Here is a 24,531-nt window from a genome sequence, read left to right on the forward strand (position 1 = left end):
GGTCCCTCCACCACCTCCCTTCCCTTCCTCATCTCCCCTGGAAAGGGGGCTCTGTCCACCCCCCACAGCCCAGGGCTCTTGAGGCAGCCCAGCCTGTGTTGGATGTTGCCAGTCCAGGAGGTTCAGCCCAACCCCAGCCTCACCCCACCCTTCCAGTCTGACCATTGCAATAAGCACACTGGGTGGAGTTCAGCCATTACGCAAGACTGTTGCGTTCCAGCAAACCGCCGCTGGTGTGTCCTTCCTCTTCCTGAGGTTGGCCCTCCTGTCCGGAGGAAGCTCTGTATTGGGAAAGTCCCTCAAGCCTGCGGTTAAACGGCCACCAGCCCCTTTCTCTGGCTTTATAGGCTCCCTCTGCCCCGGCCAAGAGACCTCCTTCCCACTGAGAGACCATGTGGGCCAAGCTGCTTCTCCTTGGGCTGCTCCTCTCCTTCTCCGCTGAGCTCCATGCCGCCAGCAGTGGGGAGGGTGAGGAAGGGAGCCTGGGACCTCTGAATAGTGAGTAGACCCACAGGAGTAGACCTTGGTGGGAGATGGACCCAAGATGCTGGCTGGGCTGGGCTGGGGCTATTTTCTCTTCGGGGGTTACAGATTACAGATTAAGAGAGTTGGAAGGGACCTGGGAGGTCATCTAGTCCAACCCCCCACCCTATAAATTTTTGACCAATGGCAGTTCAGTCTCTATAATACATATAATACAATAGCAGAGTTGGAAGGGACCTTGGAGGTCTTCTAGTCCAACCCGCTGCCTAGGCAGGAAACCCTATACCGTTCCAGACAAATGGCTATCCAACATCTTCTTAAAGACTTCCAGTGTTGGAACATTCACAACTTCTGGAGGCAACTTCTGTTCCACTGATTAATTGTTCTAACTGTCAGTAAATTTCTCCTTAGTTCCAAGTTGCTTCTCTCCTTGATTAGTTTCCACCCATTGCTTCTTGTTCTACCCTCAGGTGCCTTGGAGAATAGCTTGACTCCCTCTTCTTTGTGGCAACCCCTGAGATATTGGAAGGCTGCTATCATGTCTCCCCTGGTCCTTCTTTTCATTAAACTAGACCTACCCAGTTCCTGCAACCGTTCTTCATATGTTTTAGTCTCCAGTCCCCTAATCCTCTTTCTTGCTCTTCTCTGCACTCTTTCTAGAGTCTCAGCATCTTTTTTACATCGTGGTGACCAAAACTGAATGCAGGATTCCAAGTGTGGCCTTTCCAAGGGATTATAAAGTAGTATTAACCCTTCACGTGATCTTGATTCCCTCCCTCTGTTGATGCAGCCTAGAACTGTGTTGGCTTTTTTGGCTGCACACGGCTGGCTCCTATTTAAGTGGTTGTCCACTAGGACTCCAAGATCCCTTTCACAGCTACTACTATTGAGCAAGGTACCACCTATATTGTACCTGTGCATTTCGTTCTTGTTGCCTAAATGTAGAACCTGACTCTTTTCATCATTGAATTTCGTTGTATTAGATAGTGCCCAATGTTCAAGTTTGTCCAGATCCTTCTGTATCTTCAGCCTTAAGTCTTCTGGAGTGTTGGCTCTTCCTGCCAGCTTGGTGTCATCTGCAAATTTGGGTACTTGAGAGACCGCCTACTGCCAATCACCTCCACCAGACCGATACGATCGCATCGATTAGGCCTCCTCCGAATTCCATCTTCCAGCCAGTGCAGACTGGCAACTACCCGGAGGAGGGCCTTCTCGGTGGCTGCTCCGACCCTCTGGAACGATCTCCCCGTGGAGATTCGGACCCTCACCACCCTCCAGTCCTTCCGCGCCGCTTTAAAGATCTGGCTGTCCCGGCTGGCCTGGGGTTAAGATTGTAGCCCCACTCGAACTGTGTGACTGTTGTGCTCTTTTTTTTTAATATGTTGTATTGTCTACTGTTTGTCTCTCCCCCCCCCTTTTGAATTGTGAGCCACCCTGAGTCCCCCCAGGGAAAAGGGCGGCATACAAATAAAGGAAAATCTAAATCTAAATCTTATCTTTTTTTGTTTTTCAATTTGTCAGAGAGTTCTTTATGCAACCATGCTGGTTTCTTTTGGGAGCTGTTACTTTTCTTCTTCATTGGTGTTGTGCTAGACTGGGCTTTTGTAATCTCATTTTTCAAAATTTCCCAAGCTTCTTGAGTTGTTTTCCCCTTGAGGATTCTCATCCATGGGATTCTTCCCAAGCTCTCTCTAAGCTTATTGAAATTAGCTCCCTTAAAGTCCAAGACTCTAGTTTGACTTTGTTCTACCACTTGTGTTTGCATAATGTTGAATTCCTATATTGCATGGTCACTTGCCCCCAGGGTTCCTGTAGCTTCAACACCTTCTATCATTTCCTCTCTGTTAGTGAGAATTAAGTCCAATATGGCTGATCCCCTCGTTCCCCTCTCTACTTTTTGGGAAAGCCTCCAGGGATGAAGCTCCTGCAACTTCCAAAGGCAACGTCTGTTCCGTTATTTGATTGTTCTCACTGTCAGGAAATCCCTCCTTATTTCCAGGTTGAATCTCTCATTGTTCAGTTTCCATCCGTTGTTCCTTGTCTGCTTTGGAGAGTAGCTTGACCCCCTCCTCTCTGTGGCAGCCACTCAAATATTGGAAGACTGCTCTCCTGTCTCCCCTGGGGTGGGTTTCAGGCTCCAGTGCGCCTCCTTTCCTGCAGGGGCATCCCACCCCTCCCAAGGCAGGAAGCAAGCAATCAGCCCAGCTTCTTGGCCTGCTGCAGAGTGAGACCCTCTCCTTCCCAAGACCTCTTTTCCAGCTGCCCCACCCTCTTTGCAGGCCCATCTCCTGCCTGCTGCTGGCTGGGTTGCAGTTTGCTCTTCTGCCTTTAGGGAAGGGGGAGATTCGCATCCATGACCTTGAAGAGCGACCCGCTTCCTCTGGCATGGAGGAGGACTTTTTCCAGGCACCCCACATTCTTGGGCTGGCTTCTCTACTCTGAAGTTAAACTTCCTCCATGGGAGGACCCAAAGGACACGGTGGTGTGTGACTTACTGGGAATTAATCCACCTTTAGTAAACATCCTGCCAAAGAATTAATTTACTTTGTTAAAGTTTCTGCCATTTATGAATAACTTGCAATGATTTATTCCATTTTCCCAGCCAAATGAAAATACTTTGATCTCTTTTCTTTTTGTTCCATCCTTCCATTCCCCCAACATCAGCTGTGAAGGCAACGTCTCCTTTGACCGAAACCAGACTCAGTGAGACAGGCAGGGCTGACGGGGGAGCGGGGGCTTGTTCCTGGGGGCCCTTGTGACCCAGTGCCAGGGATCAAAGCCCTGGATCCAGATGTGGGGATTCTGAGGATGACACAATAAAGTTGAGACCTTGGGGAAAATGCAGAGAAGAGCAACTAAAATGATTAAAGTTCTGGAGACTAAAACATATGAAGAACGATTGGAGGGATTGGGTTTAGCCAGTCTAGAGAAAAGAAGGACTAGGGGGGACAGGTTAACTTTAGGGGCTGCCCCAAAGAAAAGGGGGTCAACCTATTCTCCAAAGCACCCGAGGGCAGGAGAAGAAACAACAGATGGAAACTAATCAAGCGGAGAAGCAACTTGGAATTAAGAGACACTTCCTGCCTGCCAGTGAGGGCAATTAACCAGTGGAACAGAAGTTGTGGATGTAGGGGGGCTGGACTAGAAGACCTCCAAGGCCCCTTCCAGCTCTGTTCTGACTGAGTTGTTGGCCTTCCTCTGTTCCAGGAGCCAGTGAGGGAGGCTTTCCAGCCTTCAGCCCTTCCTCCTCCTCCTGCTAAGACTCACTGCCTTCGATGCTTTGCCCGAAATTCCTATGTGCTACTTGCAAAAACAGGGGCCTCCGGGTGCAGGAGAGGTGACAGTAATCAAAGAGCAGATAAATATTTAAATAAAATATGCATGAAATATTCATTTTTATATATTTTATATGTTAAATATTTATTTTATATATATTTTTATATATTTATAAACAATTTATATTTATATTTGTTTCTAAATATTTACTTTATATATTTACTGAATTATTTATCTCCTGCCTTTGTTATTTTTTTTTTACAAACAAATCAAGCGGGTGAACGTATCTAATCCACCTTCCTCCTCCTATTCTCTTTCTCCCACCTCCGGCCAAACTGACAACTCCCCTCCCCCTCAAAACCCCTCCGGCACCTCCAGGCTTCTGCCAGCTGCCTCCAGACCGTCAGAAATGCAGCGAGGACTCCTCCCTGCGGGTCTTCTACAACGACCAGGCGGGCGTGTGTGAAAAGTTCGTCCATCAAGGCTGCGAAGGCAACGGGAACAACTTCGCAACACAGCTGGAGTGCCTGCAGGCCTGTGCCAGCCGGGGTGAGCAACCTGGGGGTGGGGGGGGGAGAAGGCTGAGCTGGGAGGGGGCGGTTGGGGCTCCTGGGTCATTCAACAGCCTCTTCTGGGCCAATTCTAAGATGTTAATGCAAGCTACATATTTTGAGAGATAGTCCACTATTCTGGTATTTTCACCCTTTGCTGAATCAATGCCTGAATCTATGAGCCAAGGTGGCGCAGTGGTTAGAGTGCAGCACTGCAGGCTACTTCAGCTGACTGTTATCTGCAGTTCAGCGGTTCAAATCTCACCGGCTCAAGGTTGACTCAGCCTTCCATCCTTCCGAGGTGGGTAAAATGAGGACCCGGATTGTTGTTGGGGGTGATATGCTGACTCTGTAAACCGCTTAGAGAGGGCTGAAAGCCCTATGAAGCGGTATATAAGTCTAACTGCTACTGCTACTACTACTGATGATTGGCCAGCAATAATTATTGGCCAGAAGAGATTGGGGAGGGTGGGAGGTTGGGGGGAGGCGGAATGCGCTTGAAGAACAAACGCTCAACACCTTCTGCCCTCCCACTCCAGATATCTGCCAACTCCCCAGTGATTCTGGGTGGGGGGATGCCATTCGGTCCCGCTTCTTCTACAACCCCACCTCCAAGGCCTGCGAGAGCTTCCTCTACAGGGGCAGCCGGGGAAACGCCAACAACTTCTGGGATGAGGAGACCTGCACCCAGTTCTGCGCACCAAAAGGTAAGGCGGGTGGGACACACACCCTGGACTAGATGACCTCCAAGTTCCCTTCCAACTCTCTTATTCAGTTGCCACCTTTCTTGCAGGACCACGAGGACGGTGTCCAAAGCCCCCCAAAATTGGCATCTGTATTTCGCAATGCCAATCAGATGCCGACTGTGCAGAAGGGCTTTTATGCTGCCCCACCGGCTGTGGCACCGTCTGCCGAAGAGGAATTGAGGAGGTAGGACTCCCATTTCAGAAGTGGGGGGGGTGGAGACCTCCGGGGGGGCAAAAACGTCCTCCCCTGGGCTTCGGAGGCCCTCCGGAGACCACAAACAGGCCTGTTTGCTGACTTCCGGAACTTCCATTTTTCACCCTCCCGGAGCCTCCAGGTGGGCCCTGCTCTTCTTATCTGGCATCCACAGTGGGCCGCATGGGGACTCTGGGGAGGGGGAGGTGGGCGGGGTCAGCCAGTCCTTGGAACTATCGGTTTGGTGAACCAGATGAAAATCAACATCCGCTTTGCCCGCACCCGTCCGAACCAGCTGAATCCCACTCCTGATTGCGAAGGCCCTCATGGCAGGGGTGAAATGTAAAAAAAATTACTAGCGGTTCTGTGGATTGATGGACGTGGCAGGGGGGGCGATACTGCACAATCTCCATTCCCACCCCACTCTGGGACCAACCAAGAAACAGTATTTGCCGGTTCTCCGAACTGCTCAAAATCTCCGCCACCGGTTCTCCAGAACCTGTCAGAACCTGCTGGATTTCACCCCCTGCCTGATGGGAAGGGAAGAATCCCTGATGTGAAGCAGATGTTCCCACACCCTGAGGACTGGACCTCTCCCCTGATGGACGGGTCCTCCTGCCACTCGGTCAAGCTCGGGCCCCGTGAACTGGGAGGGGGGGGAAACAGGCTTTTCCCCTCCCCCCAAGAGGGGGATTGTCTCTGCTGCTTCCCAAGGTGAATCTCTCTCCTTTCCTTCGACAGGAGCGCTGATCCTCTCCCAGGTTCGGCTCTGGGGATGATGGTTCTTGGATCCAACCCAAAGTGAAGACCTAGCTATGCTGAAAGCCTTCCTCCTCCTCCACCCTCCCTCCCTCCTTGCTCCTCCTCCTACCTATCTCCCCCTCCCTCCTTCTCCTCCCTCCCTCCTTCTCCTCCTCTTCCTCCCTCCTCCCTCCTTGCTCCTCCTCCTCCCTCCCTCCTCTTCCTCCCTCCCTTCTTCTCCTCCTCTTCCTCCCTCCTCCCTCCTTGCTCCTCCTCCTCCCTCCCTCCTCTTCCTCCCTCCCTCCCTCCTTCTCCTCCTCTTCCTCCCTCCTTGCTCCTCCTCCTCTCTCCCTCCTCTTCCTCCCTCCCGCCCTCCTTGCTCCTCCTCCTACCTATCTCCCCTCCCTCCTTCTCCTCCCTCCCTTCTTCTCCTCCTCTTCCTCCCTCCTCCCTCCTTGCTCCTCTTCCTCCCTCCCTCCTCTTCCTCCCTCCCTCCTTCTCCTACTCTTCCTCTCACTCCTTGCTCCCTGCTCATCTTCTTCTCCCCCCGCCGCCGCCCCCTTCTGATGGAGATGATCCCCTGCAATAAAAGATATTTTCCTCTCACTCAAATCCCTTGCATTGTTTCATTTGATATCCTCAATCTGGACCGTCTGTCTCGGGGGGGGAGGGGGGAGCATCCTCCCTTTGCACGAGATTCCCCTGGATGAAATCCCACCATCCCTGCCACCATCCCCCCCCCTCCCCGTTCTCACTGGAGGGTTTCCAGCAAAGGTTGGTGGCCATTGCTCTGAGGATCTCTGTCCTGGGCCGGGGTTGGGCTAGAGGACCTCCCGGACCCTCCCAACCCAAGGATTCTCTGAGCATGTTCAGAGGGGTGAGTGATTTGGGGCTTTCTCCAGATCGGATCAGGGCACAATTGACCCCTGGCGGAAGAAGAGGAAGGGCAGTCCAGACTCTGCCTCCTGACCCCCGGATTCTCTCCCCATGGGTTTCACCAGCCTTTTGCCTCACTTCCTCCCAAGGAAGCAAATAAGCGGGGGGGGAGTGGGGGCAAGGGAGATGCTGCCTTCTAATGAAGGAAGGCTAAGAGAGGGTCTGCCGGATATGTTGCCTGTCCATTTCCCCCTCCTCAGAATAATTGAATACCTTATGATAAGGATGATGATAATTGCTTTAGCAACTTTTAAGATTATTTCAGAATCAGAATAGAGCTGAAAGGGGCCTTGGAGGTCCTCTAGTCCAACCCTTTGCTCAGGCAACCCTATACCATTTTGGACAACTGGCTGTCCAGCCTCATCTTGAAAACCTGCAATGATGGAGCCGCCCACAACTTCTGATTGTTCTGTCAGGAAATCCTCGATTAGTTTCCACCCATAGCTTCTTTTCCGGCCTAGAGGGGCTTTGGGAAATAGGTTGACCCCCCCCTCTTCTTTGGGGAAACCCCTCAAATATTGGGATATTGCTATCATGTCATATCCTCCAGCTCCCCCTCCCCCCCTTTCCCTCCAATTAACCAGTGGAATGGCTTCCCCCCAGAGGTGATGGGTCAGCGGTGGGATTAAGATTTTATACTACCTGTTCTGTGGGCGTGGCTCTGTGGGCGTGGCAGGAGGAGGTTACTGCAAAATCCCCCTTCCCTCCTGATCAGCTGGGACTCCGGAGGCAGAGAATAGATGGGGGCGGGGCCAGCCAGAGGTGGCATTTGCCAGTTCTCCCAACTACTCAAAGTTTCCTCTGCCGGTTCTCCAGAACCTGTCAGAACCTGCTGAATGAAGCTCCCTCCTCTGTTATCTTCATCACTGGGGGCTTTCAAGGAAAGACTGAACAGCCACTTGCCCAGAACGGTATGGGGTCTCCTGTTTGAGCAGGGGGTTGGACTAGAAGACCTTTTAAGGAATAAGAAGACAATGGAAGGGACCTAGGAGGTCTTCTAGTCCAACCCCCTTTATTTCCCTTCCTCCTCCTCCTCCACCTCCTTATCCCCCCTCCCTCCTCCTCACCCCCTGCTCCTGCAGGACGGCTGCAGTGTGGTCCCTCTGGCTCCTTCTTGCTAGCCCCCCCACCGGCTGACCGAACACGAAAGAAACTCTCCCACAGCCAAGTTCAGACCATCCGGCAAACTTTCAGCGCCTTTAATGTTTTCTTTCACTGTATGTACAAGCAGAGCCCTGGAGGGAGCAGTTCCCTGGGGCTGGATTGGTTGGTTCAGACATTCATTCACACATTCACACCTTTCATTCATTCATTCATTCCTCAGCCTTCCATCCCAGCTCTCCTCCAGCACAGCATACATGCAGAGAAACACAGAACACACACACACACTCACACACACACACCTCTGCCCCATCTTTCCCCCACCCCTCCCCCTGTAAGGCACATGGGGCTGGTAAAGAGTGACCAGTGAGTGTGCAGGAGGGGGGGTCTCCAGCTTCCAGCCCACCTTCAGCCATTTCCTGCATGACGTCCTCAGATTCAGGCCTGCCTGAGTCAGGGTGGGGCCATTTTGTGCCTGGGCTGACCCAGGGCTACCCCCCCCAGCTCTCTCTCCTCTGAAGGTGGAAGCTCTGGCCCCATTGCAGCCAAGCCAGACCCCAAGGGCCAAGGGCCCCCTCTAGCCCCCTTTCTCTTGAGTCCCCACTGCCCTTCCTGGGGGCAAGGCAAGGGGAGCCTGAGTGAGAGGAAGCCCCCTCTAGCCAGACTGACCAGGACTGCCAGTCCCTTCGTCTAATCCGTGGGGCGGGGGGGACAGGACCAGCCTATCTCAACACCTGCAGAAGGGGCGTTGCCTGAGGAGGAGGGGCATGGCCAAGGGACACACCAACAGGACCAGCCCAGGGAGCTGGAGGGAGGGTCCTTTGGGGGCAACTGCACAGGCACACAGCACGGAGTGTATGGAGGGGCACATGGTGGGGGGGTGCAGACAAGGCAGCTTCAACCTCTCTTCCCATCTCGGTGGCAGAGTCAGGGTCTCCGGGAAAGCAGCTGAGTCGGGAGTCCGATGTGGTGGTTTTGCCGTCTCTGCTCCAGCCAACAGTTAGGCGCTCCCTGGAAGCGGAAGGAGGGTGGGTCAGGCTAAGGGGGCGATGGAGACAAGCCCAGATATTGTCAATGAGTCATCAAGAAACACAGGGATGTAGACAGTTAGCACCCACCCCTCTCCTAGAAGAGTGGAATATTTTGAGGAATATTTTAAAAGGCAGGATAAAATGTTTCCCCTAAAAGAGAAATAAAAAACCTTAAGGGAGGCAGAAACTCAGAGCTTCAGGTCATTTCCCCCAGCAGATACTTGGTGCCCATTGAGAAGGACTAGGCCAGCCTATCTACAAGAGATAAGGTCTTCAGCTCCAGGGTGGTGGGATTAAGAAGTGACCCTCCAGGACACAAAAGGATTAACCCACTAAGACACAGAGCTCAATCTCCTAAGGGCATTGCATCTCCCTCCAAACCTCAACCAAACTTAGCTCAGACAAACATACCCCTACATGGGAGTCTGACGACAGCCCATAGAGTACATGTTGTTGCACAGGAACAGGAAGCTCAAGTGCCAAGCCCAATGGAAGGTATAAATAGCCCCCAGTCTCAACTCCATGTGATCAGCTGCCCAGGACCTCCAACCCCTGTGCTTCTGCTTCATCATTAAACCACCTTTCCAATCAGCCACGAGCTGGAACTCACCCAGATGGATATTTCTTCCAACAGTTAAAATACTTAAAATAGTTTTCTGGTTTAGCGTACATGTTCTTGCACAGTGGAAAGCCCAATAGAAGATATAAATACCCCCACACACACAAAAAAGAATTCAACTCCATGGTCCTAGAACCTAGAATCCATGTGCTTCTGCTTCATCATTAAACCATCTTTCCAATCAGCCTCCAGCTAGAAATGAACCAGATGGATATTTCTTCCAACATATTCTTAAACTAGCAGGGGAGATACCCATTGGGTGAAAACTCTAAACCAGAGATATCCAACCTTGGCAACTTTAAGACTAGTAGAGTTAAGTCTTGTGTCCAACCTGCAGTGGGAATCCTGACCCCTAGACCTGGGATGTCCAACTTTGGCAATTTTAAAATTTGTGGACTTCATCTCCCAGAATTCCCCAGCCAGAAAAAAAAGCCAAAATCCAGGGGAAGTATTTCAAACCATCCACATCATCACCAACTGAGAGGTCTCTTCAAAAGGGAGAGCCGTGTAGCTCCAGAGAAGATCTTGAGGACCATCACTGGTGTCCTCTGCTAGGCCCATGAGAAGTGCCTTCAACTGTCTACCTTCTCCATCCTCCTAATAGTTGCTTCCAGCTGGCCAGAGGTTACCACTCACCTTTGCAGGCTGTGAGACACTCGTCTTCGGAGTCAAAATTGTTCTTGTTGCCACCACATCCCCCATAGATGAACCGCTCACATGTGTGCGTGGAAGCATTGTAGAAGAAGCGTGAGAACATCGCCTTGCAGATGCCACAGACGGAGGGCAGCTGGCAAACATCTGCATCAGCCAGAGAGAGACACAAGATGAGACCGGGGACAAAGGGGAAATCATCTCTAGAAGTCCTCTGAGGAGGAGAAATAGTCCTAGAAAGTTCCCTGCATGCAGGGAGTTACAGAAAATTTAAAGAAAAGAACTTCAAATACACAGAGAGCATTTCAGGGAGAGGCTGTGGTCAGTGGCGCCATCTTGAGGCCAATCCCAGGGTTTGATTTGATTTTTGATTTTATTATATTTATATGCTGCCCTTTTCCCCCCGAAGGGGACTCAATTCACTGAATTGAATTGAATACTTTATTTGATCGAGTGTGATTAGACCTAGAAGGAATTTGTCTCCGATGAAGAAGCACTCGGTGTACATGGAAAGCAACAGAGCAAAGCGATTCATTCAGGGGAGAAACAGCCTGGAATTAAGAAGAAACTTTCTAACAGTGAGGACAATTAACCCGTGGAAGAGAAGTTGCCTCCGGAAGTTGTGGTTCCTCCATCACTGGAGGTTTTTAAGAAGAGACTGGACAGCCACCTGTCAGGGATGGTATAGGCCAGTGTTTCTCAACCTTGGCAACTTGAAGACGTCCGGACTTCAACTCCCAGAATTCCCCAGCCAGCATTCGCTTGTCGTAGTTAACACACCTCATAACAAAGTGGTGTGATTGTGTAATATAAGGGATGCCAAACAATTAGTTTCCACCTTTCATACTGAATTTTTGATCCATCAACAAGATGAAGAAGCCGGGGAAGGAAACACACAGAAATAGTAGAGCAGTGTTTCTCAACCTTGGCAACTTGAAGATGTCCGGATTTCAACTCCCAGAATTCCCCAGCCAGCATTCGCTGGCTGGGGAATTCTGGGAGTTGAAGTCCGGACATCTTCAAGTTTGCCAAGGTTGAGAAACACTGACTTAAAAGCATAGCTGGCTGGGGAATTCTGGGAGTTGAAGTCCGGACATCTTCAAGTTTGCCAAGGTTGAGAAACACTGACTTAAAAGCATAGCTGGCTGGAGAATTCTGGGAGTTGAAGTCCGGACATCTTCAAGTGGCCAAGGTTGAGAAACACTGGTACAGGGCCTCCTGCTTGAGCAGAGGGTTGAACTAGCAGACCTCCAAGGCCCTTTTTAGCTCTATTCTGATTCTGAAATATTCTTTAAAGTTGCTAAAGAGTAGTAATCATCATCATCATTATCCTAAGGGGTAAGAAAGAATGCACGACATCCTCTGGACACCCATCTTCTCAGAAAGGTCGGGGGAAGTGAGATGTTTTGCAGGAGAAGGTTTGGCCGTCTCCAGCCCGTAGTGAAAGGTGAGATGTGTCAATATCTGAGGCTATGAACGTGCTGCATTGCCCCCCCCCCCTTGTACAAAGCCAGTCCTATCCTTTGGATGACATGGTACACTCATGTCTTACCATGATGCCAGATCTCCCGGGAACCATGCAAGATACATGGAGTTGTTTTCCAGTCGTTTCCTTCATGGTTCCTTCACCTACAGACGGAATCTTGCCCGACTAAAGGTTGCTATTTGCATATTATAAATAGTGCTCTGGGTTCCACCACAAAACCGCGGTAGACAATTGCGCGCTCGACAAAAGCGCGTACGTGACGTCATCACAGCGCGACGAAAGCATCGCGCTGTGAGCGGTAAATTTAAAATTAAAGCGAAAACCTTACCCTAACCCCCCCAAACCTAACCCTAAACCTAACCCTAAACCTAACCCTAAACCTAACGGTAACCCTTAACCTAACGCTAAACCTAACCCTAACGCTTAACGTAACCCTAAACCTAATCCTAACCCTTAACCTAACCCTAACCCTAACCCTAAACCTAACCCTTACCTTTATGTGAATCGGCTTGCTTTAATTTTATTTTAATTTTAATTTTATTTATTTTTTAATTTTTTTCGTCGCGCTGCTGATGACGTCAGGTACGCGCTTTCGTCGAGCGCGGTTTTGTCGACCGCGGTTTTGATGGGTCACGAGTGCTCTGAGAATCTCTAGGGAGACGCCGTCTTCACTCCCTTCCTCCCAACCAAACTATCTGCTGCTCTTTGCTCTCTGGAATCCAGACTACATTCCACCACACACCTGCCCTCCACTTGCTTGGCAGACTTCCTAGAACTTGGCCAGGGGTCCCACCTTTCAGGGGCCCAACACACAGTTGGGGAAATCAGTGTCTGGGACTCCACAGCACATTCCCACTCCAGAGCCAGCAGTGCCTGGTCAGTTGTTGGACAAGAGGCAACCAATAATGTCCGTGAAGCCACACGCAGGGAATGTAAGCTGCAGCGCCTTTCTACCCCACAGCGCTGGCCCCAGGCCTATGCCATTCCAGATAAGTGGTTGTCCAATCGCTTTTTAAAAACCTCCAGTGATGGAGTACCCACAATCTCTGGAGGCAAGCAGTTCCACTGGCAGATTGTCCCTACTGTTAGGAAGTTTCTCCTTAATAGAGGAGTCGAGGTGGCGCAGTGGTTAGAGTGCAGTACTGCAGCCACTTCAGCTGACTGTTATCTGCAGTTCGGCGGTTCAAATCTCACCGGCTCAAGGTTGACTCAGCCTTCCATCCTTCCGAGGTGGGTGAAATGAGGACCCGGATTGTTGTTGGGGGCGATATGCTGACTCTGTAAACCGCTTAGAGAGGGCTGAAAGCCCTATGAAGCGGTATATAAGTCTAACTGCTATTGCTATTGCTATTAATTCCAGGTAGCTTCTCTCCTTGATTTATTTCCACCCATTGCTTCTTGTCCTGCCTTCAGGGGCCATGGAGAAGAGGTTGCCCCCTTCTTCTTTGGGGCAGCCCTTCAAATACTGGGAGACTCTATCAAGTCACCCCTAATCCTTCTCTTCATTAGGCTAAGCATTCCCATTCCTTGCAACCATTCTTCATATGTTTTAGTCTCCAGGGCCTTTCTCATTTTTGCAGTGATAAGTGTGGTGTTTATACAGAATAACAGAGTTCAAAGGGACCTTGGAGGTCTTCTAGCCCACCCCTGCTCGAGCAGGAGATCCTATACCATTCCAGACAGGTGGCTGTCCAATCTCTTCTTTAAAACCTCCAGTCATGAAGCTGCACCCACGATTTCTGGAGGCAGGTTGTTCCACTGGTTAATTGTCCTCACTGTCAGGAAGTTTCTCCTTAATTCCAGGTGGCTTCTCTCCTTGATTAGTTTCCCTCCGTTGCTTCCTGTCCTGCCTTCAGTGGCTTTGGAGAATAAGTTGCTCCCCTCTTCTTTGGGGCATCCCCTCAAATGCTGGGAGAGTGCCATCCTGCCCCCCCCCCCCCGGTCCTCCTGTTCTCTAGACTCTCAAAAGCCAGAGAGGGAAAGAGGAAGGAGCGAAGGAAGGAGCAAGTGAGGGATAAAGAAATCCGCAGGGCTGCCAAGCAAAGCCAGAAGCCAAGCAGCTGGGCGGCTGCCTGGGGCGTGGGGGGAGGCCAGAACGAATGAAAGCTCCAGAGCTCTGTGTCACCCCCTCCCCCAAGGAATGCCACCCGGGCCACGTGCCTCTCCTTAGTCAACAGCCCCACCCTGGCCGTGATGACACACCGGGGAGATTCCCTTCTAGCACTAAGCCCAGAAACTGGAAGAAATGTCAGGCATGCAAGGGAGAAGTGTGGTGGGGCAGGTATCGGCATTCTCACCCCCTCCCCAAAGAGCCAAAACCTCCCTCCCTCCATGCTGGCGAGGAAGTTGCCATGAGCTGGACGGGGGTGGATTTCAAGCCCTGGGAAGGGTATAGGTATAGGTATAGGTAGTTTATTTATATGCCGCCCTTTTCCCTGGGGGGGACTCAGGGCGGCTCACAGTTCAGAAGGAAGGGGGGACAAACAGATTAAACACATAAGACAGTACATTGTTAAAAGCACAACATTCATACAATTCGGGTGGGTTGCGGTCTTTAGCCCCAGGCCTGTCGGGACAGCCAGTTTTTAAGGGCTGTGCGGAAGGTCTGGAGGGTGGTGAGGGTACGAATCTCCACGGGGAGTTCGTTCCAGAGGGTCAGAGCAGCCACCGAGAAGGCTCTCCTCCGGGTGATTGCCAGTCGACATTGAGGTAATTGGCAGTAGGCGGTCTCTCAAGTACCCAGATCCACTATCATGAAGGGCTTTGTAGGTGACAAGTAGCACCTTGAGGGGGGGGGGTGTCAGGCCTGCATCCATCTTTCCTTTTGGGTCTCTGGCCTGCCACACTTTCTATTCTTCTGCTATTTTCTATGGTGGGGAAATGGGACTGTGGGGGATTGTACGGAGTGAGATGCTATGCAGCCATAACAAAAGTCCTTCTAGAAAGCCAAGGTCATCCTTTGTCTCTGCACCTGACCGGAACTGGATGGGTGGAAGCTGCCAGTGTGGAGGTGGGAGATTGGACCATGGGATGGACTTGGGGAAGGGGGGGGAAACCGGGAAGCTTTCAGATTCGGCTTTTCCCAGATGTGCCACCGCGCCTCTCTTAATCAATTGGAACTTTAAGCAACACTTTGCCTTGGACTCTGAGTTACTTTTGGAGGCTGTTTGGGACCCTGGCACTGGGTTTCTGCAGGGGAGTTGGCACAGTGGCACAATGGCAGGATTGCCACCACTTTGGGGCTTTTCAAAAAGGCAACTGGACTTTCTTGAGATTTTGCGATTCCTTGAAAAAAAACCTTTTGCTTTTCATCCAAGAATCCGGAGACTTTTCAAGAGGGACTGGACAGAAAGGGGTTCCCTGTTTGAGCAGGAGGTTGGATAAAACAACACACACCCCCAACCTTTGTGGCTTGACAGACTGACTGCAGGGGGGAGAGGGAAACTGGGCCATGTGAGCAGCGGACCAGAGTCACGTAGGCACACACGCAGCCCTTACACAACTGCCAGGCGGGCACACTCACGCGAAAGTGCCCGCCAGCCTGCTGCTTGTACAAGCCGAGCTGTGTACGCGTCTGCACTCCAGCCAGTCACTTGTAGAGCCCGATTTCAAATAGGCCATGCCCAGTAGTGGGCCACATCTGGGGGGGGGGGCTGGACTAGAAGACCTCTAAGCTCCCTTCTTCCTCTGTTCTTCGGTTCTAACATCAGAAGTCACCAAAGACGCTTCTTAGATGGGAAGCGAAATGTTTTCAAGGGGAAAAAACCTTAGAATGTCCCGTTGTCTTTTTCAAAAATCACATTTGGGGGCGCCATTGACCTGGAGGATGGAGAATACCCCTAGGGGGCTCCTCGGGGCAGATGGGAAAGGGGTTTCCCAGAGGGAACCTCCAAAGAGCAGCAGAATCGGACAGGGGTTGAGGAGAGAGAGGAGAAGATCCATCCAAGGAAAGGAGTCTGGGAGGTTGACCCTTGCAACCTGTACGCCAGTGTTTCTCAACCTTGGCGACTTTAAATCCCGGAGACTTCAACTCCCAGAATCCTGGGATTCTGGGAGTTGAAGTCTACGGGATTTAAAGTCGCCAAGGTTGAGAAACACTGCTCTAAGCTTTGAGGAGGGCCGGGTCTCCTAGGAAGGGCCGATGGGGCATCATGGGCGGCCTTGTTCTGCCGGGAGACAGCAGTGCTGTCAGAGCCAAGGTGGCGCAGTGGTTAAATGCAGCACTGCAGGCTACTGCTAGATCAGCAGTTCAGCGGTTCAAATCTCACCGGCTCAGGGTTGACTCAGCCTTCCATCCTTCCGAGGTGGGTAAAATGAGGACCCAGATTGTTGGGGGCAATATGCTGACTCTCTGTAAACCGCTTAGAGAGGCCTGAAAGGCCTATGAAGCGGTATATAAGTCTACTGCTATTGCTATTGCCGGAGGAGAGTCCAGTCTCTTCGAAAGGAATCTGGGAAACCAGCTAAAAAGCAGCTACAGAAAACTTGCAAAACTTACAAAGACATAGGATGCCAATGGAGACCAAAATTTCTGTTCCTAAAATGTTAAGTGCCCCGTTTTACGGCCTTTCTAGACACCGTCGTTAAGTGAACGTGGCTTCCCCCTTTGATTTTGGTGGCCGGGGGGGGGGCGGTCAGCAAAGGGGATCACGTGACCCTGGGACACAGCGACCGTCGTAAATTTGAGCCAAGGGTCGAACTTTGATCCCGTGACTGTGGGGATGCTGCAACGGTCATAAGTGTGAAAACTGGTCATAAGTCACTTTTTCCCAATGCTGTTATAGCAGTCGCTAAATGAACATTCATGTCTGCTTTGCCTTGGAGTGGGCCAGGCCCAGCCCACCCGGAGTGGAGCATGGGCCAAAGGCAGCTGCGAGGCTCCACTAAGGCGATTTGGCCCCTGGCTAGGAGTCCCTCCTCTCCCCACGGGCCCAGGCTTCCTCCCGTCCCCGTGGGGCCGTCTCTGGTAGGCTGGACTCCCTGCTTCTTCCCGGCCTCTGGTCAGCTGGGAGCAGGGGGCCGGTGTGGACGGAGGAGACGTTGGGGTAGCTGGAGACAGATTTCCATTCTTCTGGGGCCGCCAAGTTTCCACCCTTGCCAACTGCTGCAAGCGGGAAGCCCATCCTGGGGGCTGCAGCCCACCCACCCACCCCCGGCCTGCTCAGGCAAGGCACCTGGGTCAGCCTGGCTGTGCTGGTGGAAGACCGGTGGAAGACGGGGCCTCTTGCAAACCCTTCCGGAAGCCCCACGGAAGGCCTGTTCCTTCCCCAGCCCTCAGCCCCCAAAGGAGCAGAGATCAACTCCCAGGCTGGCACCAGGCCAACCCTCAAGAAGTAATCAATGCCCCAATCAGGGAAGTGCCAAGCAAGCCAAACAAACAGCCTCCAAGAGCAGCACAGGGCCAGCGACTAGAACCTAAACTGAAAGCAAACCCCACTCTCCACCAGCACTGATGTTGTTCCCTAGTTCGGCCATCAAACATCTGCAAGGAAAGAACCCAGCTGAGAGAGCGCCAAGGACCCCAGAATCCTCCTCCTCCCCACTCTCCTCTAGCACTGATGATGTTCCCTAGTTGGGTCATGAAACGTCTTCAGGAAAACTACCCAGCTCAGAGAGCGCCAAGCCCCCCCCCTCCCCGGTTTCAAAATGGGATGGGCTGAAAGGAGGAGCCCTCCAAGGACGTCTTAAAGGCTTCCCTCCTTGGCAGATGGCAAGAAACGGGGAAAGGCCGGGCTGAGAGGGCAACTCACCCATAATGGCTTCCTCGCAGACGTAGCCACAGTCTCCCGGGCAGCATTTCTGGGCGCCTGGGCACTGGTCATCCCTGGCACAGGTGGAGCAGGAGGAGTTCTTCTGGCAGGCGCTGCAGTCCTGGGTGTCGAAGACGTCTCCCAAGGGAGGCAGGTGGTAGCAGTAGCCCTCCTTGGCTGCAAAGAACGAAGGAGAAGGGAAGCCCAGGGAGGGAACAATGGGGAGGGGAGACCCTGGGGGCTAATTCCCCCTTTGGAAGAGTTTGGGCCAGGCACCCTTCGCTTTCATCGAGCTCTCTCCGTCCCCTGGCCAGCGAGGAGGCAGATCCAGTCCGTCCAGAAGCCAGTTGAGTAGGGATGGACGGATGGATGGATGGATGGATGGATGGATGGATGGATGGATGGATGGACGGATGGATTGATCACTTGGTGGGTGGGTGGGTGAATGGTTGGTTTACCATCAAGCCTTTGTCAACTGTTAGCAGCTACACAATTAGCTGAATGCAGAGCCTGCCCTAACTTCTGTGTAGGAGGCTGAATATTTGGGTGAAGGCTCCTGGGGTTCTCTAGAAAGGTTCCTGAGGGCCCTGGATTTCAACCCCCTGCCCCAAGTCTTCAGCTAACTCATAGGGCTGTTGGGAAAGAATGGAGAAGGAAGGAGTGGGAGGAGAACCTCCCACTCTTGAACCCCAGAATGGGGCGAGGATTACACAGACAGAGTTTCTGTTTGAGAAAGTTGGGCAGTTTCTAAATATACTATAGAAAATATCTCTATCTCTCCATCTCTCTACACATCCATCTAGATCTATTATTACTATCTCTATCTCTCTATATCTATCTTTTATCTATCTATTATTTATCTATCATCTACAGTATCTATCTATCATTTATCTACGGTATCTATCTATCTCTATCTATCTATCTATCTATCTCTATCTATCCCTATCTCTCTATCTCTATCTCTATCTCTAATCTAGCTATCTAGCTATCTAGCTATCTATCTCTATCTATCTATCTCTATCTATCTATCACTATCTATCTATCTATCTCTATCTATCTATCTCTCTATCTCTAATATATATATATATATATATATATATATATATATATATATATATATATATATATATATATATAATATCTATATCTATATCTATATCTATATCTATATCTATATCTATATCTATATCTATATCTATATCTATATCTATATCTATATTATCTATATCATCTATATCTATATCTATATCTATATCTATATCTATATCTATATCTATATCTATATCTATATCTATATCTATATCTATATCTATATCTATATCTATATCTATCTATCTATCTATCTCTATCTCCATCTCCATCTCCATCTCCATCTCCATCTCCATCTCCATCTCCATCTCCATCTCCATCTCCATCTCCATCTCCATCTCCATCTCTATCTCTATCTCTAATCTATCTATCTAGCTATCTATCTCTATCTATCTATCTCTATCTATCTATCACTATCTATCTATCTCTATCTATCTCTATCTATCTCTCTATCTATCTCTCTATCTCTAATCTATCTATCTATCTATCTATCTATCTCTATCTACCTATCTATCTATCTCTATCTCTCTATCTCTATCTCTATCTCTATCTCTATCTCTATCTCTATCTCTAATCTAGCTAGCTAGCTAGCTAGCTATCTCTATCTATCTATCTCTATCTATCACTATCTATCTATCTATCTATCTATCTCTATCTATCTATCTCTATCTCTCTATCTCTCTATCTCTAATATATATATATATATATATATATATATATATATATATATATATATATATATATATAATCTATCTATCTAGCTATCTAGCTATCTAGCTATCTATCTCTATCTATCTATCTCTATCTATCACTATCTATCTATCTATCTATCTCTATCTCTCTATCTCTATCTATCTCTATCTCTCTATCTCTCTATCTCTCTATCTCTCTATCTCTCTATCTCTAATCTATCTCTATCTATCTATCACTATCTATCTCTACCTCTCTATCTCTCTATCTCTCTATCTCTCTATCTCTAATCTATCTATCTATCTATCTATCTATCTATCTATCTATCTATCTATCTATCTATCTATCTATATATATATATATATATATATATATATATATATATATATATATCTTTTCCAAGGACTGGACCCTTGAATAGCATCTAGTATTGCTAGAATGAACAATGTCCCAAAAAATGGAGAAATAATCTCTGTCCACCACAGTCAACCGAGGTCCCGGGTGAAGAGAAAGAACAAAACAGGCTCAGCTTTCGATGCCCCATCGAGGTTGCCATCCTAAAGTTTTGGCCCCATCCTGAGGGCCCCCTTTGAAAACAGAGGCCCATCCAAAGGCCGATTCTTCCATTCCAGGGGAACCCAGGATCCTCCCCACACACACACACACACACAGAGGAAAAAGGGGCACCTCCAGCTCTCAGAGACTTTGGGGTCCTGGGGACTCCCCACAAGGGCTCGTTCCCCACGTAGCCAGTTCCGGGCAAGGCAGGTGGGATCCAGGGGAGATTCTAAGGCTGCAGGGATTGGATCACCCACTGTTCTGCGCTTGCCCTTTTTTTAAACAAGTTTTATTATTTTTCAATGACAAAACTAAACGTTCCATCTGTCCTTAAGCCGTGTGTCGTCTGGGTGCAAACATCTCTGTGCAGCATTGTTCCTCTTTTGCCACATTTTTCACATTCATGTTAACATTATTTCCCTAAGTTTAGTATTATAATATATTGAGCATTTAAAAGTTATGGAACTCTCCATTTTTCTTCTTAATATCTTCTAGTAATATATTAAACTTCATTATTTTCATAATACACATGCTAACAGTTTTATATCTCTAAGTATATTGTCTACTTATTTTTTAGCTTTCTTCACTTCCAAACTCCTTTTTTTCCCTCCAACCACTGGTAAAACACACCCCAAATCATATAATATTCAGTTTGCTCTCTCTCCTTCATTGCCAATGTTAATCTGTTCATTTCTGCACATTCTAATATTTTCTGCAGGTGTCCTGAGCACCTGGGGGCCTGGAAGCCCAGCTGCAAAGCAGGACATTTGGGGCAGCTGAAAGAGATGCAGCCAGGAGCAGTGCACTGGGGTGTCTGTGTGTGTGTGTGTGTATGTGTGTACAACCGTTTGGAGGCGAGGCCCTCCCATTGGCTGCATACACTCACCTTGGTCCTCTTTGCCAGCCAAGGAAGCCGCCTGGGTGCCCAGGACAAGCAGCGTGAGGGCAAGGAGGAGCTCCTGGGAGATCATGCTGATGCGGGAGGTGCTGTTTCTGCGTCTGAGCCCCACAGCCTGGCCAGGCTAGATTTAAAGAGCCCAACAGGCGGGGCTGCCTGGATGCCGACTCTGACAGGAGCCTCTCCCAGCAGCTGAGTGGACTCCCCACTAAGCCCTGCCCAGACAGGTTTCCCCACCGAGGAGGAGGAGGAGGAGGAGCTGGGAGGCTCCCACACCTGGGTAGCCAGCTTGGCTAGAGGTGAGGTCCAAGCCAGGTGGACCTGTGCCTCAACCCTGCCGTGGGACCCTGCCTGGAATTGGCTTGGAGGTCAGAAAAGGCAGCCGGGTGGCCTCTTGACCGCCAGGAGGAACCCAACTGGTGCAGGGGAGCTAAAGATGGCAGCCCACCTGAGTCCTTCTCCTGGAGGGAGAACCTCCGTGGCCACCTTCAGCCCATCTTCTCTCTGAACCGACTGTGGGAAGAAACGTCCTTCTGGGTTCGGCTCCAAGTGGGGGAAAAGAGACTGGAGACACGGAGGCTGCTTGGAAAGATGGTTTGATGGTGGACAGGGTCACATGGCTTGAGCTCCTGGAGAGAAAAGGGGGATCAGAGGCTTCCAGATGTTGGGTGGAGAAGAAAAGGGACAGAGATGCTGAAGGTCCCTGGTTTTATGCCCTCTCTGGCCTTTGATCTTCATCTTGCATTCTGATTGGTTGTCAGACTCCCATGGGGGCCACCCAGGGGCAACTCTGTAGGGTGTGAGTCCAAGTTTGGTTGAGCATCACTTCTTCCCAGGTGCCCGGTGGTGAGATGGGTAAAGGACTAATCCTATCATGCCTTAATCCCATCACCCTGGAGCGGAAGGGGGAGGCCTCTGTTATGTAGAATAGACTGACTCAGGCCTTTAAAAGGCCCATTGACAAAGGTGGGGACTATTAAGAGTGAGTCTGTTTCCTGCCTCAAAACACGTTTCTCCATTTCTCATCCAGGGAAATTATAACATTCTGCCTTTTCAATATTTCCCAGGAGGCCTCATTCTTCTAGGAGAGGGGTTGGGGGCTAACTTCCTAGACTACCCACCCCATCCTCCAGGATCCGGGGCTCTGCTGCCAGGGCCAGTGGCTGCACCTGGCATGGAGGATTGGCCACTTCCTCCTTGGAACCAGCTGGGAGTCAACAGGAAGGGATCCCGCCTTGTCCGGGAGCCAATTCTTGATGACTGCCAAGATCTTCTCCAACTGGTTGGCCCAGACAAAGGCAGCCACCAAGGAGACCAAATTACCTTCGTGCTTCCTGGTCCTGCCACCACTTCCACCCCCTCCGGCCTGCAGGGTTCATGGGCTGCCACCTACCACCTGCTGGCTTGGAATCCAAGCTGCCCATTCCACCCCCTGCCACGCTGCCCCTCTCCGCGAGCCGCCTGAGGAAGAGGCTCAGAGCCCCCTGGCCCTCACTCTTCCAAGCCCTCCGTCTCGATTTGGGTCCACAGCTGAGCACAAAATTTCTGTTGCTTAATGAGACAGCTGTTAAGAGAACAGCTTCCCCATTTTATGACCTTTCTTGCCAGAGTTGTTAAGTGAATCACTGCAATTGTTAAGTGAGTAATGTGGTCCTTAAGTGAATCCGGCTTCCCTTGTCTGAAGGTCGCAAAAGGGCGTCACGTGACCCTGGGACGCTGAAACCGCCATAAATAGGAACCACTTGACAAAAATTTCGATCACGTGACCATGGGGATGCTGTGACGGTCGTAAGTGTGAAAACGGCCATAAGTCACTTTTGTCAGTGCCGCTGTAACTTCAAATGGTCACTAAATGGACTGTTGTAAGTCGAGGTCTACCTGTAGAACAAGGTGGAGACTATTACAGGCAGCGCCTGGGAAATGACTCAGATGCCCTCAGTCTAGAAGTCCAGCTGTGAACAGAATGGATGGATGGATGACAAATGAATGAATGAATGAATGAATGAATGAATTTCTGTTCCTGGTTGTTCCGGCTGAAGGTCAACCACCTGGGCACCAGGCAGGTGGATACCCAACTGTTAGGATTTGCCCACTCCTACCCTTTCAAAATCCATACGTATGTATGTATGTATAGAGCCAAGGTGGCGCAGTGGTTAAATGCAGCACTGCAGGCTACTGCTAGATCAGCAGTTCAGCGGTTCAAATCTCACCGGCTCAGGGTTGACTCAGCCTTCCATCCTTCCGAGGTGGGTAAAAATGAGGACCCAGATTGTTGGGGGCAATATGCTGACTCTCTGTAAACCGCTTAGAGAGGGCTGAAAGCCCTATGAAGCGGTATATAAGTCTACTGCTATTGCTATATTGCTATTGCTATATATGTGTGTATGTATTTATTTATTTGCTTGCTTGCTTACTTGTTTATTTATTGGCCACCCATCTCACCATTAAGGCCCTCTGGGTGGCTTACAAATGATAGATAGATAGATAACAGAATAACAAAGTTCGCAGGGTCCTTGGAGGTTTTCTCATTAATGGTTCTCACTGTCAGAAAATTCCTCCTTATTTCCAGGTTGAATCTCTCCTTGGTCAGTTTCCATCCATTCTTCCTTCTCTGGCCTTCGGATGCTCTGAAGAATAGCTGGACCCCCTTCCTCCTCTCCATGGCAGCCCCTCCAATATTGGAAGATGCTCTCCTGTCTCCCCTGGTCCTTCTCTTCCCTAGACTAGCCAGGCCCAGTTCCTGCAACCGTCCATCGTATGTTTGAGCCTCCAGTCCCTTCATCATCCTGGTTGCTCTTCTCTGCACTCTTTGTAGAGTCCCAAGGTCTGATTTCTGTATGTGTCTTTTTGTTGTTGTGTAATGTCTTCACTAAGCTTGTTGTGTAGCCATAGTCCTTGTCTTACAAACATTCACTTAGTGACCTTTTGAAGTTGCAATGACACTGGAAAAAAGGACAGAGTCATCTTCCCCACTTAGGACCGTTGCAGGATCCCCCTGCTAAAGCCATCAGAATTCAGGCGCTTGGCCACTGGTTCGTATTTGAGCCAAGTCACTGGGGAAGCTTAACAACCATGTTACTAGCCGAACAGCTGCAGGGCTTCACATCTGTGCCAAGAAAGGTCCTAAAATGGGACAAAACTCACTTAACAACTGATATGCTTAGCAGCATAAATGTTGGGCATCTGAGCTCCACATTTTTGCTCTTCTTAATTCACTGTTTGGAATTGCACAGAATACAGAAGAACAGAGCTGGAAGGGACCTCAGAGGTCTTCTAGTCCAACCCCCCTGCTCAGCCCGGAAGCCCTCTTTCTGGTGTCTCCTTCTTTAGGAGTTCCTCTTCCCATGACCTTGTCTAGCCATGGAGCCCTACTTATCAGTTACTCTGCGTTCATTCAAATTGACTTGAAATCCAAGAGGCGTGCTTGGCTACTAAGATGTACTTTTCTTTCCTTTGAAACAATTCCTCCAGAAACTTCAATTAAACAGGTCTTGTTTGCTCACGTCAACTCAAATTTTGCCTGCTGCCAATCATGACGAGGCAACTGTGGTCCACGAGAGAAGTCACACAAATGATGAGGGAATTAAAGTCTCCCGTCGCTACAATTGATGTCAGCTGTGTCTGTAAGAAGTGATGAGGACGGCAGAAAAGGAACGGGCGTCATCACACACGTTGCAATTATGCACTTCCCTCACAACTGATGCCAGCAGGGCAGTTGCAGGACATATTAGT

At 50.0% G+C, this 24,531-nt stretch overlaps 2 protein-coding genes across 2 annotated transcripts; one reads left to right on the forward strand and one right to left on the reverse strand.

The window, feature by feature from the left end:
* Positions 1-320: 320 nt before the first annotated feature.
* LOC116509577 (chelonianin-like) lies at positions 321-6,140 on the forward strand. The gene is made up of 5 exons (XM_032218785.1): positions 321-498; positions 4,138-4,308; positions 4,850-5,017; positions 5,104-5,240; positions 5,991-6,140. Exons 1-5 carry the CDS (start codon positions 393-395, stop codon positions 5,997-5,999), a joined length of 591 nt encoding a protein of 196 aa, XP_032074676.1. The 5' UTR covers positions 321-392; the 3' UTR covers positions 6,000-6,140.
* A 1,986-nt stretch (positions 6,141-8,126) lies between these two features.
* Positions 8,127-20,882, reverse strand: LOC116509579 (eppin-like). The gene is made up of 4 exons (XM_032218787.1): positions 20,788-20,882; positions 17,565-17,741; positions 10,314-10,475; positions 8,127-9,038 (listed from the first exon to the last, which is right to left on the reverse strand). The coding sequence occupies exons 1-4, from the start codon at positions 20,870-20,872 to the stop codon at positions 9,028-9,030; spliced, it is 435 nt and encodes a 144-aa protein (XP_032074678.1). The 5' UTR covers positions 20,873-20,882; the 3' UTR covers positions 8,127-9,027.
* Positions 20,883-24,531: the final 3,649 nt, after the last annotated feature.

Source organism: Thamnophis elegans, chromosome 5 (genome assembly GCF_009769535.1).
Source record: "Thamnophis elegans isolate rThaEle1 chromosome 5, rThaEle1.pri, whole genome shotgun sequence".
Lineage (NCBI taxonomy): Eukaryota > Metazoa > Chordata > Lepidosauria > Squamata > Colubridae > Thamnophis > Thamnophis elegans.